This window comes from Felis catus, chromosome B1 (assembly GCF_018350175.1).
Source record: "Felis catus isolate Fca126 chromosome B1, F.catus_Fca126_mat1.0, whole genome shotgun sequence".
Classification (NCBI taxonomy): Eukaryota; Metazoa; Chordata; class Mammalia; order Carnivora; family Felidae; genus Felis; species Felis catus.
In genome coordinates this window covers 48,810,288-48,826,647 of record NC_058371.1, presented here as the reverse complement: position 1 = coordinate 48,826,647, position 16,360 = coordinate 48,810,288, and the positions used below count along the sequence as shown (strand labels likewise).

General features: G+C 53.5%; 1 protein-coding gene across 1 annotated transcript in view; it reads right to left on the bottom strand.

Annotated features, from left to right (window-relative positions):
- Window positions 1-16,360, bottom strand: part of LOC101092602 (L-gulonolactone oxidase) — a 33,755-nt gene extending 17,395 nt beyond the window's left edge. Inside the window, exons 1-6 of the mRNA XM_019828593.2 lie at window positions 15,801-16,360; window positions 14,778-14,879; window positions 11,872-11,997; window positions 9,878-9,972; window positions 5,382-5,472; window positions 1,652-1,837 (exon numbers count right to left, since the gene is read on the bottom strand). Of these exons, the coding sequence (XP_019684152.1) occupies window positions 1,652-1,837; window positions 5,382-5,472; window positions 9,878-9,972; window positions 11,872-11,997; window positions 14,778-14,879; window positions 15,801-15,803 (603 nt within the window). The 5' untranslated portion in view covers window positions 15,804-16,360. The remainder of the gene's footprint in view (window positions 1-1,651; window positions 1,838-5,381; window positions 5,473-9,877; window positions 9,973-11,871; window positions 11,998-14,777; window positions 14,880-15,800) is intronic.

Here is a 16,360-nt window from a genome sequence, read left to right as displayed (position 1 = left end):
TCATGCATTAGACATTTTGGTTCTAGAGAGCAATGTTTCCCTTTTATCATTGACTAGGTGCCGTGGGGGGAATATTTTAATACTGAACTAGACACTTTACATGTGTTATCTGATTTAATCATCAGATTCAATACTTTAAGGTAGATATTATTAACTCTCTTTTTGGATGAAGAAACCAGGGCTTAACAAGGTTACATGGCTGGCTAAGGTCGCAGCTTAGAAGTGGCAGAGCCAACGCTCAAGGCCAGGTCAATTTGATCACAAATCCCACCTTAACCATGTTGGATCAGTAGTGCCTACATCACTGACTGTTCCATCTGTACAGAGGGTCTACTCATATCAAATGATAAGGTGACCATGGAGGAACTCAAAGACCAAGGAACTCGGACCTGTAGATTTGAGTCCTTTAGTGACTACCAGGCATAGATCCTGCCCACAGGCATTTCAGGACTGCTGCATGCTATCCATTCATCCATGCATCCATCCATCCATGCATCCACCATCTATCCATCCATGCACCTGTCCATGCATCCGTCCACCCATCCATCCATGCATTCATCCATCCATGCACCTGTCAATCCATCCATTCATCCATCCATCTATCCATCCATCCATGCATCCACCATCTATCCATCCATGCACCTGTCCATGCATCCGTCCACCCATCCATCCATGCATTCATCCATCCATGCACCTGTCAATCCATCCATTCATCCATCCATCCATCCATCCATCCATGCATCCACCATCTATCCATCCATGCACCTGTCCATGCATCCGTCCACCCATCCATCCATGCATTCATCCATCCATGCACCTGTCAATCCATCCATCCATCCATCCATCCATCCATCCGTCCATCCATCCATCCATACACCTGTCCATCCATCCATCCATCCATCCGTCTGTCCATCCATCCATCCGTCCGTCCATCCGTTCATCCATCCATCCTTCCATCCATCCATGCATCTGTCCATCCATCCATCCATCCATCCATCCATCCATCCATCCGTCCATCTATCCATCCATACACCTGTCCATCCATCCGTCCACCCATCCATCTGTCTGTCCATCCATCCGTCCATCCATCCATCCTTCCACCCATCCATGCATCCATCCATCCATGCATCCGTCCAATCCAGACATCCAGCTAGCCAACCAAGCATGCTTTTCATGCATTTACAAAACATTGCTACCAATCAGAAGCCATTCTTTCTGCCCTCCATCATCTAGATCCACATCCCCTGCATGTGACCTTAGGCACCCAGCCAGACTGAAAGTTAGCCCACCCACTTTGCTGTGAAGAAGCCATTATAAAGGGAATCCTGGGCACATTTCATGGCTCAGTGTATTTGAGAGTCAATGCCTTCCCAGGGGCAGTCAGCACCCTATCTCCTGTGGCAATTCTCTAACCTCCTTTCTCGCCCGTACCTCTGTCACCCCCTTGCAGTTCCTCTGAGCTTCACGGATCTGCTCAGAAAGGGTTCTGGCCACAGTATCCTTGGGCCAAGGAAGAGCTGGCAAGGTCAGCCCACTCCTCCATTCAGGGGGCCTGCAGAGCCACAGGGGGTCATCACTGGAACACGGCCCACCTGTCCGCATCCTCCATTTATTTCCTGAGGTTGAGCGGTGGCAAACAAGAAAGCAGTACCTCGTCCAGGGTTGAGGGGAAGGAGATCTCCTGCAAGTGGAACTGAGGCACACACTGCAGGGTGATGGTGAGGACGACTCCCAGGCAGCCCAGGTGCACCCGCGCGGCCTGGAACACCTCCGCATTGCTGGACTCGGAGCATTCAAGAATGGTCCCATCAGCCGTCAGCAGGGTCAGAGCCACCACCTGGCAGTGGGAGAAGAGTCACACTTCAGAATCTGGGTGGGTATTTCCTGGAGACTTCGGGTGAGGCCCTCCCTTCCCTGTTTGTCCTTGGAAGTGAGGCCAGGTATCACCTATCCCCTGAAGGCCAATGCCACCTGGCCACAGGGGACTGGGGAAAGGAAGGCTAGGTCTGGGCAGCATCGGCCCTCAGCAGGGAGGGGCATCCATTCCATGAGATTCCACGGGAACTCACCACTGCCTTGCCTGTTTGCTGTGGGGATGCAGCAAGGCTCCCCTCTGTGCAGAGGACATCAAAGGTGAGACAGGGCCCCAGTGAGCCGTGAGGTGCTGGTTAACGGTGCCTCGCAGGGCACCTGGGTGCCTCAGTCGGTTAAGTGCCGGACTCTTGCTTTCAGCCCGCGTTTTGTGAGTTCGAGCCCCGCTTTGGGCTCTGTGCTGACAGTGTGGAGTCTGCTTGGGATTCTCTGTCTCCTTCTCTCTGCCCCTCCCCTGCTCACACTCTCTCTCTCTCAAAATAAACATTAAAAAAAAGAAGAAGAAGAAGACGTTAAGAGCCATTAAAAAAAGGTGCCTTGCAAAGGAAGGGAGGATATGTGTGCATCTGGGCTAGGGCTGTCCCCGCTGTCCGAGCACAGCCCAGGGGCCAGGGGCCCTTGCAGCCTCTCTCTGCCTGTTGCTCCTCTCGGGCACCATCTCAGCCGAGCTGAGAGTTCATCCTCTCTTTCGGGGACCCACTCACCTCAGGAACTAGATTCTTGGCCACAGTCAAAAACGTCAGTTTCTGCAAAGGGTGGGATACTCAGCCAGAAACGGATGATTAACTCCAGTCTCTCACCCTTGGCCCCATTTCCAAAGGAACCCTCTTTCATTGCTGTGTAAGTACTTCTCCACACTCTGCTACCTGCTAATTTGAGTGGAAATTGCTTTCGACATGTGTGGCTCGGGGTGAGAGAACAGAGAAAGCCGAACTAATTCTAATTAGCAGAGACCGTGGCCAGAGGGGAGAAATTGGCAGAAATGGGGCGCGATGGCCATCCGTAGGCGTGAGGACGTCAGAATGATTTCTATAAAAACCAGATTTTGTCTAAGACCCAGAGCCGTAAATGACAACTGGCTAGTGACACCCCTCAGCAGGGTCCAGCATCAAACAAAGGCAGGCACCGCTTTACCAGCTGTGTGACCCTGGGCGTGTGATTCACCCTCTGTTTCCTTACCTGTAAAATGAGGGAAGTAACTATCTCAGAGACAGTGTGTGAAGTTTCCAGCCGAGCGTCTGGTATACAGTGGACATTAAAGATGTCAATCCCCTCCCCCGACCCCTGCCATCGGCATAATGCATAAAAAAAAAAACAGCAGCATTCTCCCGCTGCTCTTCCTGGGGCTGGTCCTGCTCAGCTGAGCTTCCCAAGAGAAGGAGCCAGTAAATCTCACGCGCATCTTGATTTGTGGCCACTAAGAATTATTCCAAACTGTGCTGACCATTTTTTAGAAACTGCCATCAGCCCTGGATAGCAGACCACGACTGTGGCCTAATCTGGGGCGGGGGTGGGGGTTGGCTGTTGTGCTGCCTGTCACGCCCCGTTACCACTGGGCTCTCCTGGGCATGGAACCCAGCTTTCAGGGAAGGGAGGTCATGGCATGTCCACGGAAGGCTCCAAGCACCTGGGAATCGAGTCCCACAAAACCCAGCACGCTTTGCTGCAGCAGCTCTTACCGATGGGAAGAGAGCAGCATGATTACCACAGGGCGCTCAGTGTTTCCCCTTCCCTGGCTCACGCCCTTCCCTCCGGATGCCCCTATCCTGCCTGGGGAGTCTCTGGGGCTCTTGTGGTAGAAAGAGGGAGCAGAGAAGGAAAAAAGCAACCAGAAACAGTGCACAACGGTGATGAGAAAGCCAAGTGATGTTTTAAGGAAAAGCATGAACTAGGTTTCCCTCGCGGTGTTGGAGAAAACAAACACAAAGCAAAGTGAATCTCTTAGAAATTGCTTTGGGCTGTTTTCTTCTGATCTCAGAGCTGCTCCGAGACTGGAGCACAGGGGACCCAGCTCCCAGAAGTCACATTCAGACAGTGCTTGCTGGGGTGTCCGTCGACCTCAGCACGTCGTACAGGAGAGAGCCATACACCTGGCCAGCTGACTTAAGCGATCTGTGTGGTCCAACCCCCAGCCATGCTGAAATTTCTTTTATAACACAGAGGGTGAGCTCCAGAAAGAGCCCTGCCCTACAGGCAAAACCCACCACTGACATTTATTGAGCACTAACTGTGTACCCTCTGCTAAGCACCCCAGATGCATTGCTGTTGTGACCATCCCCATTTTCCAGGTGAGCAAACTGAGGTAGCCTGAGACAGAGACTTCACCCAGGTCACACAGACAGTAGTGGTAGACTGGGATACAAAATCCAAGCCCCAGTGTTTAGCCATAATGCTCCAGTGGCCAGAGGCCCCATGGTCCCTGGGGCAGATGAGCCCTTGCAGGTGTAAGGAAGTCCCTCTACACCTTACACTTAGGAAGTCCCTCTAAATACTGAAAGTTAAAAAAGTTTGTCCTCCAAACGGCGGCTTCTGACACAAATCATGAACTGTCCTTGGCTCGGCCATGTATTTAACTTCTGCTATCTCATATCCTCCTCCTGGGTTGAGGATTATTCTCTCCAGATTACAGATGAAAACAGGGATGTCCAGAGGAGCAAAGAGCTTGCCTCCCTGCACATACCGAGCACATACTGGAGGCAGGTTTTGAACGCAGAGCTGAGTCGACAATCTGTATTCATAACCAGTTTCCCAAACCAGATTCTTGTAAAGTTTAAACACTGCTTTTCAGGGGCGACTGGGTGGCTCTGTCGGTTAAGAATCCGACTTCGGCTCAGGTCATGATCTCGCGGTCTGTGAGTTCGAGCCCCGCATCGGGCTCGGTGCTGACAGCTCAGAGCCTGGTACCTGCTTCAGATTCTGTGACTCCCTCTCTCTTTGCCCCTCCCCTGCTCGCACTCTGTCTCTGTCTTTCTCAAAAACAAATAAAACAAATAAAACTTTTTTTTTTTTTAAACCCTGCTTTTCAGTGAAGGTCAGGTACAGATCCAGGCCCACATGTGCTGGACCCTACCCCAGGTGGCCTCGGTCCCTGTCCTGGCCCCTCCTGACTTGCTAACCTGGAAAGACCTCTTGCCCTGTCTGGCTCCTGGCTCAGACCTTTCAGGGAGGATGGAACCTCTTGCCCTGCTTGCCCTTTTCCACAGGGTGGCCAGGAGGCTCCTGAGAGGCAGGGGTGCCTCAACATGCATTGTGCCTCCTTCATCACTTGTGTCTGTGGGGGATGAATGAGATTTAGAGGAGATACTGTGGCTGGAGGGCACCTGCCAAATCTGTCAGAGGGGGAGAGCTGGGGTGGCTCTGAGGCTTACAAGATGCAGAGCCAACACTGCCCACGAAGCCCTTGATTTCCCAGGAGCTTCGGTGAAGAGGCCCCATCCCATCCCCCATCTCCCCCCCCACCCCCGTCCCTGTCCCCGGCAGTCAGTGGAGCAGAGAAGCAGGGGACTCACCAGGGTGGGTAGGATGCCATGTTTGATCCCTGTGTTGTGCGTTCCGGACCCAATGACGCCTCCTGCAGTCACGTCTGACACAGCTCCTAGGCTGGGCTCAACAGGAGGGGCAAAAGGGACACAAGGGACCAGTCAGGCTCCCCTGAGACAATTCCCACCCCCTCCACTGGGTTGCAGTGCGACGCTCCTCAGAGCAGAAGAATAGATGCATCTCTTGCCCAGGTTCTCGCTCCGAATATACCATGACTTAGCTTGTCTGACTTGTTGGCCTTTCTTCTCTGAGCCTCAGTTTTCTCATCACAGTGACCTATTAGAGAAACTGGTAGGGGCGTGGCTCACTCAGCTCTGCCTGCCTGGCTCTGGGGTTTCCGCAGCATAGAACATCCCCTTCCTCTGTCCCCATCTGCCAACAAGATCTTCACCAACCAAAGGCCCAAATGCACCTGCTAACACCTCTCTAGACCCAGACTGTCAAGGCCTGCGAAGTCCCTGAGGGAGTGAGCTGGTTCAAACAGCTCACACAGCTGTCCCAGGAAGGTGTGAGCGTCCCTGAGCCGTCAGGAAAGGAGGGGGAGGAGACTGTATCACCTCCAGGCTCAGAAACTGTCAGTGGTGGAGGGGGGGGGGGGGGCGTCTGGGTGGCTCAGTCAGTTAAAGCCTCCGGACTCTTGATTTCAGCTCAGGTCATGAGTTCAAGCCCCACTTTGGGCTCTGTGCTGACAGTGCGGAACCTGCTTGGGATTCTGTCTCCCTCTCTCTCTGCCCCTCCCCTGCTCGCTCTCTATCTCTTTCTTTCAACAGTAAATAAATAAACATTAAAAAAGAAAGAAAGACGGGGCGCCCGGGTGGCTCAGTCGGTTGAGTGTCCGACTTCAGCTCAGGTCATGATCTCGCGGTCTGTGAGTTCGAGCCCCGCGTCGGGCTCTGTGCTGACAGCTCAGAGCCTGGAGCCTGTTTCAGATTCTGTGTCTCCCTCTCTCTGACCCTCCCCCGTTCATGCTCTGTCTGTCTCAAAAATAAATAAAACATTAAAAAAAAAAAAAGAAAGAAACAAAGAAAGAAACAAAGAAAGAAAGAAAAGAGTCAGGGGCTCCTCGGGGCCCCCATGATAAACCCACATCTCTCAGCCCAGACTTCTGGGCCTTGGAAGGAATAATACCAGAACTGTGCATGCACAGGAAGGACCAGGGTCCTGAAGGGGAGCAGGACCGCTCTGGAGACCTGTGCTCTGGGGGCAGGAATTAGAAAGATGTGCCCAGATCTCGGGGTGAAGGAAAAAGAGTGGCTCAGGAGTTCAAAACTCTTACTAATTCTTAGGAGTGTTCTCTGAGACATCCCAGCCCTAGCTTAAAGGAGAAGGCAACTGATGTTTACTGAGGGCCCCCTGGGTGCCCCGGCGGTGGGTGCGTTGTATGCTGCACGATATATCTTCACAATAGCCCAGCCCCCCTCAGTTTATACTGAAGACCTGGGCTCTGCAAGGTAAAGCAATGTGCCCACCCTGTCGCAGACACAAAATGGGAGACTGAGGATTTGACACGCCCTGGCTCTCAGCACAGACCTGGGGCCCCTGAGGCAGGCTGGGCCCTGCCTCCCAAAGACGCTGGAGGACACCTGCTGTTAATGATTAGAAAGTCTAGTCTCAGACCTTCCTGTGGATGAGACCTGGGGGCTGTCCTGCCAGATCGGGAAGAGGACAAAAAAACCCAAAAAAACAAAAACACAAAAAAACCCTTTCCAGCCTACCCGTACCCACCCACCTCCACCACCTTTGTGTCTAGTCTTGTCTCTTTGTCCACATTAGTTGGGTTACTTCTGAAAATACCAGAATCTTAAAGAGGACCATAGAATCCTGCCCTAGGGACATCTTCCAATGTGTGGAAAGGCATAGCTCGAAGATGTTCATCACAGCATTAGGTAGAACAGTGAAAAACTGAGAACAATGCCCAGCAAGGGGGTGGTTAATCGAATTGCAATGTGTCTTCTCTTCCCCATGAACTTTACCAGACAAAAAAGCAGTTCGGAAACAGGCTCGTGACCCCCGTGTTAAGAGAAATAAACTGGATAAAAGGCCCTCAGGGAGAAGGGTCAAGGAAGGAAGAATTAGACTCTGACCTCTGAGGGGCTGAAGATAACAAGCCAAGGGGAAAGATCACCTCCAGAATCTGTGGAGCCAGATGACAAAGCCAGGTGAACAAGAACTGACATTTAGTGAGCTCCTTATGTGGGGCATCTTTCACTCATCCAGTCCTCTGAGCACCCTGCTTTAAGACCCATTTTCTTGATGAGAACACTGAGGCCCAGACGGGTCAAGGAACTTGAAGCAAGATGTGCGCCCAGGCCACCTGCTTCTAGAGCTGGGGTCTCCACCTTGCTGCTGTCCTGCCTCCTCTGGTTCACCACACAGTGGAACATTCCAGAGCCTTCCGGCTATGTAAGCCACTTTGCCTCAGACCCCGGTTTCTTCATCTGTAAAAGGGTTATATTCCTCATCTGTCGAGCACCCAGCGTGCAGCCTGATAGTGTGGGGCTTCCCTTCACCCCCCAGCCACAGACACTCCTGAAGTTCCCACAGCACCCTTACAGCTGTCGACCTAGGCTCCCCTGAGGCACGCAGGATAGGACATCCTGACTCCTGAGTGGCAGAAGGGCCCATGCGGGCAGTACTGGAGGAGGACTGGGTCCCCAGGGAGGACAGGGACATATTATAAGCAGGGCGCAGAGATGCTTCAGAGTCCAGAAGCTAAAGCCCATAGTTGATAGACCATGTCTCTTCCTGTGGTCCTTGTCACAGATTCTGTCCCACCATCTGCTCATAGGTCCCTGCACGCCCCCCCACACTCTCCCCCTTTTGGACTTCTCTCTCTTTAAGTGCTACCTGTTTTCTTTCTTTCTTTTTTTTTTTAAACTTTATTTATTTTGAGAGAGAGACAGAGACAGAGAGAGCAGGGGAGGGGCAGAGAGAGAGGGAGAGAGAGAGAATCCCAAGCAGGCTCTGCATTGTCAGCGCAGAGCCCGATGTGGGCCTTGAACTCACAAACTGTGAGATCGTGACCTGAGCCGAAATCAAGAGTCAGACCCTTAACCGGCTGAGCCACCCAGGCGCCCCTCCCGCTCCTGCTCACAACGTTCCCTCTGCCCGAGTCCCTTCTCTCCTCTTTCTTTCTGGTTTCTTCCTGATCATCGTTCAGGACTCAGTCCAGGGGCCCCTCCTACAAGCTTGCTGATTCCCATCCCTCACAGCGTCCTCTGCCTGCCGAGGCTGAACCCAGGGCCCCCTGAGAGCCCTGAAGTGTCCCAAACACCTCTCTGACACTGCACCTATCGCCCTGCATTATGCTTAACCCTTTGTGTGTCTGTGTGCCCCTCGCCAGCAGCTCCTTGCAAGCGGGATCTGGGTTTTGTTCATCTTTGCCTCTTCAGGGCCTGAGCAAGACCTGCACATGCTAGACGCTCCATAAATGTTTGAGTTGCCCTGATCTTTGGAGAAGCAGGAACAGGATGGTTTCCGGAGTAAAAGAGGTGTAGCGATGCCTCAGGGCCTGTGATAAGAGAGCTAAGGCAAACGGATCATCCCCCCACCCCCGCCCCAAGACAAACCACAGGCTTCCATGCGTGCTGTTGCAAAGAAAGTGCTACCCGATATCCAAAATACAGTCACCTTTTTCCAATGGTTGAAGTGCTACACTTAGACATTCAATCCTTTGGCTTTGTTTGCCACCTGTTTCAATGCAAAGCCCGTGATCTTAAACCTGAGCCATCGCCGACTCCTCGTCCGGACGGAGAGAGGAGTGCAGCCACAGGGAGGTGCCCCAGGAAGTCAGCATGCCCTCCTATTCCTCCACGCTTATTTTGCACATTTTTCTGTCTGGGTCCATACTGTTGTTCGTTGCAAGTTTTAAGAAAAATTTAATCCAGGGGCACCTGGGTGCCTCAGTCAGTTAAGCGTCGACTCTTGGTTTGGGCTCAGGTCATGATCTCATGGTTCATCAGTTCGAGTCCTGCATGGAGCTCTACATTGACAGTGTGGAGCCTGCTTAGGATTCTCTCTCTCTCCCTCTCTCACTGCCCCTTCCCCGCTCGTGCTGTCTTTCTCTCAAAATAAATAAATAAACTTAAAAAAAAAAAAAAAAGCAGCTCTTTCTGCCCACACATCCTGGCCCCGTGCTTTAATAAATTCACTTTTTTTGCTCTCCCCTCCCCCCCCCCCCGCCAAAAAAAAATTTAATCCATGGTTTTCCTGCCCCTTTACAAGACTGTTGCTTAATGCTTGGCCCATCTCTGGCTTGTTTCTTTCTATTCTCACATGAGTCCCTGAACTCACGGGGGATGAGGAGACAGATACCCCCTGGGGGAGAAACAGGGGTCCAGAGGAAGAGGATGCGCCCTGGGAAGTGTTTCTCTCTCTCCTGCCAGATCCTTGAGTGTCCGGCCAAGGCCAGGGCAAGGGGTGGTGGGCAGTGTTGGCCCCCCAGGAATGGAAGAGCCGTTCTTACTTGGACAAGGCCAGGCCATGCTTGCCCAGCTGTGGGTGCAGGTCAGACAGGAGAATGCCGGCCTCCACAGTCACCTGCTTCTTCTCTGTGTCCACCTGCAAGAGACCAGCACAGGCTGGGATGAGCCAGGCTATCGCCCAACCCTCACCCAGCAACCACATTCCCGTGAAGATGAGCATGTCTGTCCCAGCCTGTGGTCAGCTCAAGCTGACCTCTTGCTGCAGGCAGCTGAAGGGGGTGTGGGCAGAGCCCTGGAGTGCTGGGGCTGTGGGAATACAGTCATCCCCCCTTATCTACAGGGGATAATGCGTTCCAAGACCCCCAGTGGATGACTGAAGCCACATCTAACACTGAACTTTACATGTACCATATTTTCCCCATATGTTTACCTATGATAAAGTTCAATTTATAAATTATGCACAGTAAGAGAGTAACAACAATAACTAAAGATAAAATAGAACAATTATGACAATATATTTAATAAAAGTTACGTGAATGTGGCTTCTGTCTCTCTTAAAATACCTTCTTGTACTGTCCTCAGCCTTTTGTGTCTTGTAAGGATGTGAGATGATACAATGCCTACGTGATGATGAGATTAAGTGAGATAAAGGGCTTAGGAATTGTGACCTAGGATTAGGTGACTGTTGGCCTTCTGATAATATGTCAAAAGGCAGATCATCTGCTTTCAGAGGGTGGTTGACCTCTGAAACCGCGGAAAAAGAAACCACAGATAATGGGGGGACCAGTGTATTCTGTGTAACCCCTTCTTCCCACAGGGGAGGAAATAAAGAGCAGGGAAGAGAAGGGGTCACTCAAGGTCACTGCCATAACTCCCCCTACTCCCAACCCCGCCCCACCTGGACCAGAAGGTAGGATTCCTGGATGGTCGTGCACAACCACCAACTAAGGAGGGCCTATTCCTACAAGGGCTTGATTCTACCAGATGGAGTCCCAATTCTCCACTTATTCTCACCGGGGAGGTCTTAGGCAAAGACTGAGGACTGGAAGGGGACAGAAGTTCCCTGCCACGCACAAGAAGGGTTCTAGAAGACCCCTGGCAGCCCAGGGAAGTGGGAGCAGACTCTGCTTTCCCAGGGAGGAGACTGAAGTTCAGGGACTTTAAGTTGCTCACCCAAGGTCACACAAGCATCGGCGGCACTGAGAGGAGAATTTACATCTGTGGGACTCCAAATCCCAAGCTCACTCGACTGACCCTGAGCACAGAGCTGGGCAAAATCAATTGTTGGAGCCCAATCCTCACTAATTAGCAATCAGAGTTCATTACTGCCATGACTGACATCTTGACCAGAACATTTTCTATGGGGTGGAGACTGTCAGCCTGAGCAAAGAAATAAATAATAGAGAGAAACCTAGAACTTCAGCCAGCAGGGCTGGGGGTTGGCGGGGGGCGGGGGGCGGAGGTTATTTGGCAAAAACTACAGCTCAGGGGAGCCGGCCCTGTCAGGAGAGAAGGCCCTGTCTGGCCTCCACTTCCTGGCAGGTGCCTGACAAGTGTTGGCCGAAATGCATGGACAGCATCCCAGCACAGCGCTGGTGTCAGACCCCCGAGTTTGTGCCCAGGTCTGCTACTGATTGGCTGTGTAACCCTAGGCAAGTCACTTGCCCTCTCTGATCTTGTTTCCCCATGTGTAAAACTAGCTGGATGTAAATCCTTCCGATCTGGGACTGTGAGTCCACCTTTGGGGATCTGATTTGCCATTTTTGTTCTAGAGAAGCAGAGAGGAGGCACTGGCAGGAGGAAGGAGACGAACATTCTCTCTGTGGCCACAAGGAGGCGCATACAGCTGCCAAGAAGCCTGAGCAAGCCCAGGGAGGGCTCCGGGGAGGGGTGATCGTGGGCAGGTCAGAAATTGGGGTGTCACTTTGGACTCAGGGGCAGGGAGGGGATCGGGTCTGGGGGCAGAGGCTAAGGAGTTTCCGCCCAAGGTCTGCGAGGGAGGCTGAGGCTGGGGGAAGCCGAGGGCTCTGAGTACCTGCAGAACCCGGTTCATCTTGCCCATGTGGATCATGAAGCCATCGGTGCAGGCGATGTCCGAGGGTGAGTGGCCACCTCCCACCACCTTCACCCGCTTGTTCTGCTGCCTGGCCAGGGCCAGCACCTGCCGAGGCAATGCTGGAGTCAGCCGGGGGCCAGAGACCTGGCAGGGCCTACAGGGGGTGGGCCACCCAGGCTGCCAAGGCACCTGCCCGGCTGGAGGCCGCTGTGCGGTCCAGTCCCGGAAAGAGAGCCAGGGTGAAGAGCCAGGAAGTGAGCGGCATGCAGAGCGGAGTCATGCTAAGGTGGGACTCCCATGCCCCTTCCCTGCTGCGGCTGGGAGCTCCTCGGTGGGCACACCCGATCACACCCTTTGCCAGCACGAAGCCTTCTGAGGGCGCCCCAGTGCCTTCAGAGTAAGGTCCCAGCTCCTCATCCTGGCCTACACGGGCTCAGCGGCCTCCTAGGCTGGAATGAAGGCTGCTGGGGTGAAAGTGGCTTCCTCTGACTTTGTAAGTGTGTCTCTCCCGGGCCCAGCCCTCGTCTCTAGTGATCACAGAATGAATAAATTAATTAACAAATGCATGGTATCACTTACATGAATCCATTCCCTTTTACCCTCACATCCCTGCTCCAAAACCTCACATCTGCTACCCGGAACACTGGCCTTACTCACAGCGTGTACCACAAGGGGTTCCATGAGCAAGTGAGACTGGGAAGGGTTCTGTCCTCCCTAGCTCCTTTCTCCACCCACCGCGTACATGGCGTGTTTAAGACTACAGGCTCTACAGTAATCTGTTTAACACCATCTTCTGTGAGCCCCCTGGGCCACACCACCAATTTTTATTTTCACCTGACCCTACTAGCCCTCCGGGGAAATGTCAGCCTGCAGCGGCCTCAGCCTGTTGGGAATTCACAGTTGTGTGGGCCAGCACAGCTTAGAACGGCCTTGATTTATGGCCATATCAGCATACCTCCAACATTTCCCTCAGCTCGGAGGAAAGCCAGTTGCCTTGGCATTCAAGGTCCTCTAATCCTGCCTTCCCAGCCTCCCTCTTCTGCCCTCCGCCCACTCATTCCCTCCAGGCACTTGGGTCCCTGTCTCTGCCGCTTCTGATGGCTCCCCGGTGCTCCTCACTTTCTCTTGCTCAGTGCTCTTCCCCTGCGTGAGAAGCTGGAGGCTTTGAATCAGACAATCCCTGTGGGACTCCTGGCTCTGACGTTTATTAATATGGGCAAATGACAAAACCTCTGGTAGCCTCAGTCTATCCATCTGTGAAATGGAGATAATAATCACCATGTCTCAGGAGAGCATGGAATTGAAGAGAGAATAGATACGCAGCACAGCGTTCTGACTTAGGGTCACTTCACGGGGACTGTATCGTCCAGACTGCTGTTCTCCGAGTGCGCTCCCACACACACGCCCATGCACATACTCGCACACACACGCACGCAGAGTGAACTCCTCCCTCCCCGGTACCCTACTGGCGCTGGTGGAGCGGCACCTGTATTCTCTGGAGCTAGTTGCATGCATGCTTGACTGAGGTGCAAGCCTTTAAGGGTCTCTATGCTTTGGGTCTTGTCCATTCATTCATTTATTCATTCAACAGTGATTCAAGTGCTTTCTGTGGCCAGGGACAGTGCCAGGTGCTGAGGATACAATGGGAAACAAGCCAAGCATGGTCGTACATCCTTATGAGAAGGAGAGCCAGAAGCATGAACACGTTCAAGTCGACAAAGTAATTGCAAGTTAGGAATATGCAATGAAGGAAAGAAACAAGGAGCTGAGACAGAGACCGCTGGGGACAGTGGTGAGGTGGTCTGGGAATCCACTGAGGAGCTGAAGTTTACCCTGAGCCCTCAAGGAGGAAAAGGAGTTAGTCATGTGAAAAGTGAAGGGATAGGCATTCTGGCAGTGGGAACAGCAAGTGCAAAGGCCCTGGGGTAGGAAAAAGTTCGGTTTGTCTTATGAACAAAGAATGAACCAAGGCCAGGTGATGCGTGGCCTTGGGGAGTCAAGTTAGGCTTTTACTCCACAAATAATAGAGAGCCTGTGGGGGCGCCTGGGTGGCTCAGTTGGTTAAGCATCGGCTTTGGCTCAGATCATGAGCTCAGGGTTCATGGGTTCGAGCCCTGCTTCAGGCCCTGGACCGACAGCTCAGAGCCTGAAGTCTGCTTCGGATTCTGTGTGTCCCTTTCTCTCTGCCCCTCCCCCACTTGTGTTCTTCCTCTCTCTCAAAAATAAATAAATAAACATTAAACAGTGAGCCTGTGAAGGGATTTAAGCAGAGAGTAGCCCAGTCCAACTTACATTTTAAGAAAATTACTTCTGCTGAGGTGGAAAGTGCATTCAAAGGACGTGAGAATTGAGGCAGGGAGACCGGGGCCATGGCCGCCGCAGGTCATGGTGAGTGAGGAAGGGATGGCGGAGTGGGCATGGAGATTGGCAATGGTGCTTAAGAGAAGGGGATGGGTTCTGGAAGCTTCTGGGGCAAGACTTGCTGACTGCGGATAAGGGTAAAGAAAAGACAGTGACCCACTTCCTGGCTTCCCAGGTGCCCCATGCAGAGACAGGGGTAGAAGAGGGTGGAGTCAACAACACAAGAGACTCAAAGCACTGGAAATGTAGTCTGGGGCACCTAAGCCTGTGATGACCTTGAGACACACAACGAGAGAAGTCACATGCGAGTCTGCGGCCAGAGAAGAGATCTGAGCTGGAAATGAAATGCTGGCAGCCATTGGTGGCACGGGAAGGGGTAACGTGGAGCTGTAGCAGGGGAGTGGGGGCCAGGAGCCCGGAAATTTTCAGGCTTCATGGAGCTGTCTCCTGGCCGGCAGCTCTGAGGTGGGGGTGGGGGTGGGGGCAGGGCGACCCAACTTCCTGTCTGGGGCGGGGACACTCACCTCTCTGACCTCCTCCACGGACGTGGGCTGGTAGTACATTTCTGGGCAACAGCCGTAGGTCCTCGCCCAGTTTTGGAACTTGACTCCTTTGTACCCATGGACCTGCGACAGGAGAAGAGCTGGGTCATCACAGACATGTGGCCGCGTACTTTCCCGACGGCCGTCCGGGGCTCCCGCCAATGCAGGATGGGAGGCCGGGGCCGGGGCGCTGAGCCAGGGGCCGGTGGGAAGATTAAACAGACGTCGGAGGCTCTGAAGCTGCGGGACTTCCTGTTTGTTCTCTCCCTTGACCCCTCATGGCCACGTGGGCAGAGCACACAGAGGACGCTGTCCATTCTTAGCAGAAACGATGGGGCTGGGGGTGGAGCCCGAAAAAGCAGGACTCAGGGCCCCTGCCCCTCCCCCCATTCCGTCCCGGGCACCTCTCTGAGGGACCCAGCAGAAGGCGTACTCCGGTCCAGCAGGGACACTGGGGAAGGGGTTGCGCGAGTGGGCCTGGTGGCCCAAGAAGGACTTGGAGCTGGCCTTCAGCTCTCCTATGAGGCTTCTCCCACCAAGAAGGGCCAAGTCTGGGGGACTCCACTGCAGCCTTTCTGGCCTCTAAACCAAAGCAGGGAGCTCTGGGGATAAGACTCCCACGTGCTGGATATGAGCTGTGTCCCGAGCACTGTACAAGATCCGTACACGTGGTACCTTATTTAGACCTTACAATAATGCCACAAAATTGGTAATACTACTCCCATTTTCAGGAGCAGAAACTGCAGCCCAGAGAGGTGAGGTAACTTCCCCAAACACACACAGCAATCAAATGAAGACACTAGAGTCCGACCCAGGCCTCTGTCTCTTCCATGCTTTCCCCAAGACCCCAGTGCCGCCCCTAGAGCCTCAAGTCCAATGCAAGAGGGTCCCCATGGCCTCCCCCAGGCCCTAGACTTGACCTAATTCTGTCCTCCCACGTCTGGCCCGTGGGCCCAGCCTGAACGCAGCCCTGCTGGGCTGACGGGCTGTGCCGTGCGATCCTACCATGGCTCCGGCGATGGGTCGGTGGCCTTGGCAGACTGAGGCTCCCTCCGGGAACAGAGCACGGGGCAGCAGCGTGCAGAGGCGAGGTGGGGCGACGGTCCGGAGCGGAAAGCACAGCGGCCTCCGAGCACAGGGCTGACTCTGTATCTACTGCATACCGAGGGGCTTCGGGCGGCAAAGGTGGGTAAACAGTGTTGCGACAAGCTCCACCCGGACAGATAGCCAGATAGCAGCGCAGGCCCTGCCCCCTGCCCCCTGCCCCAGGGGCCCTTCTCAGGCAGTGAGGTGGAAGAGAGGAGTTTAAGAGGCAGCTGTTCTGTCCCTGGACGCTGCTTGAGCTCTGACCCCAGCTCTGGGCATTCTGGACCCAAAGGACCCTACAGCTTCCAAACGGGATCCTTAATTCCATAGGTCAGCAGAGGCTGTGACGTGGAGGGTCTGTGGGGGTCTTCATGCAGGGGCTGCCTTGGTGTCCCCTTGGAGGAGGACACACGTGGCACCCCAGGGCAGGTGCAGTCAGGATCTGTGTTAGCTCATCTGTCCGACTTGGGGGATGAATA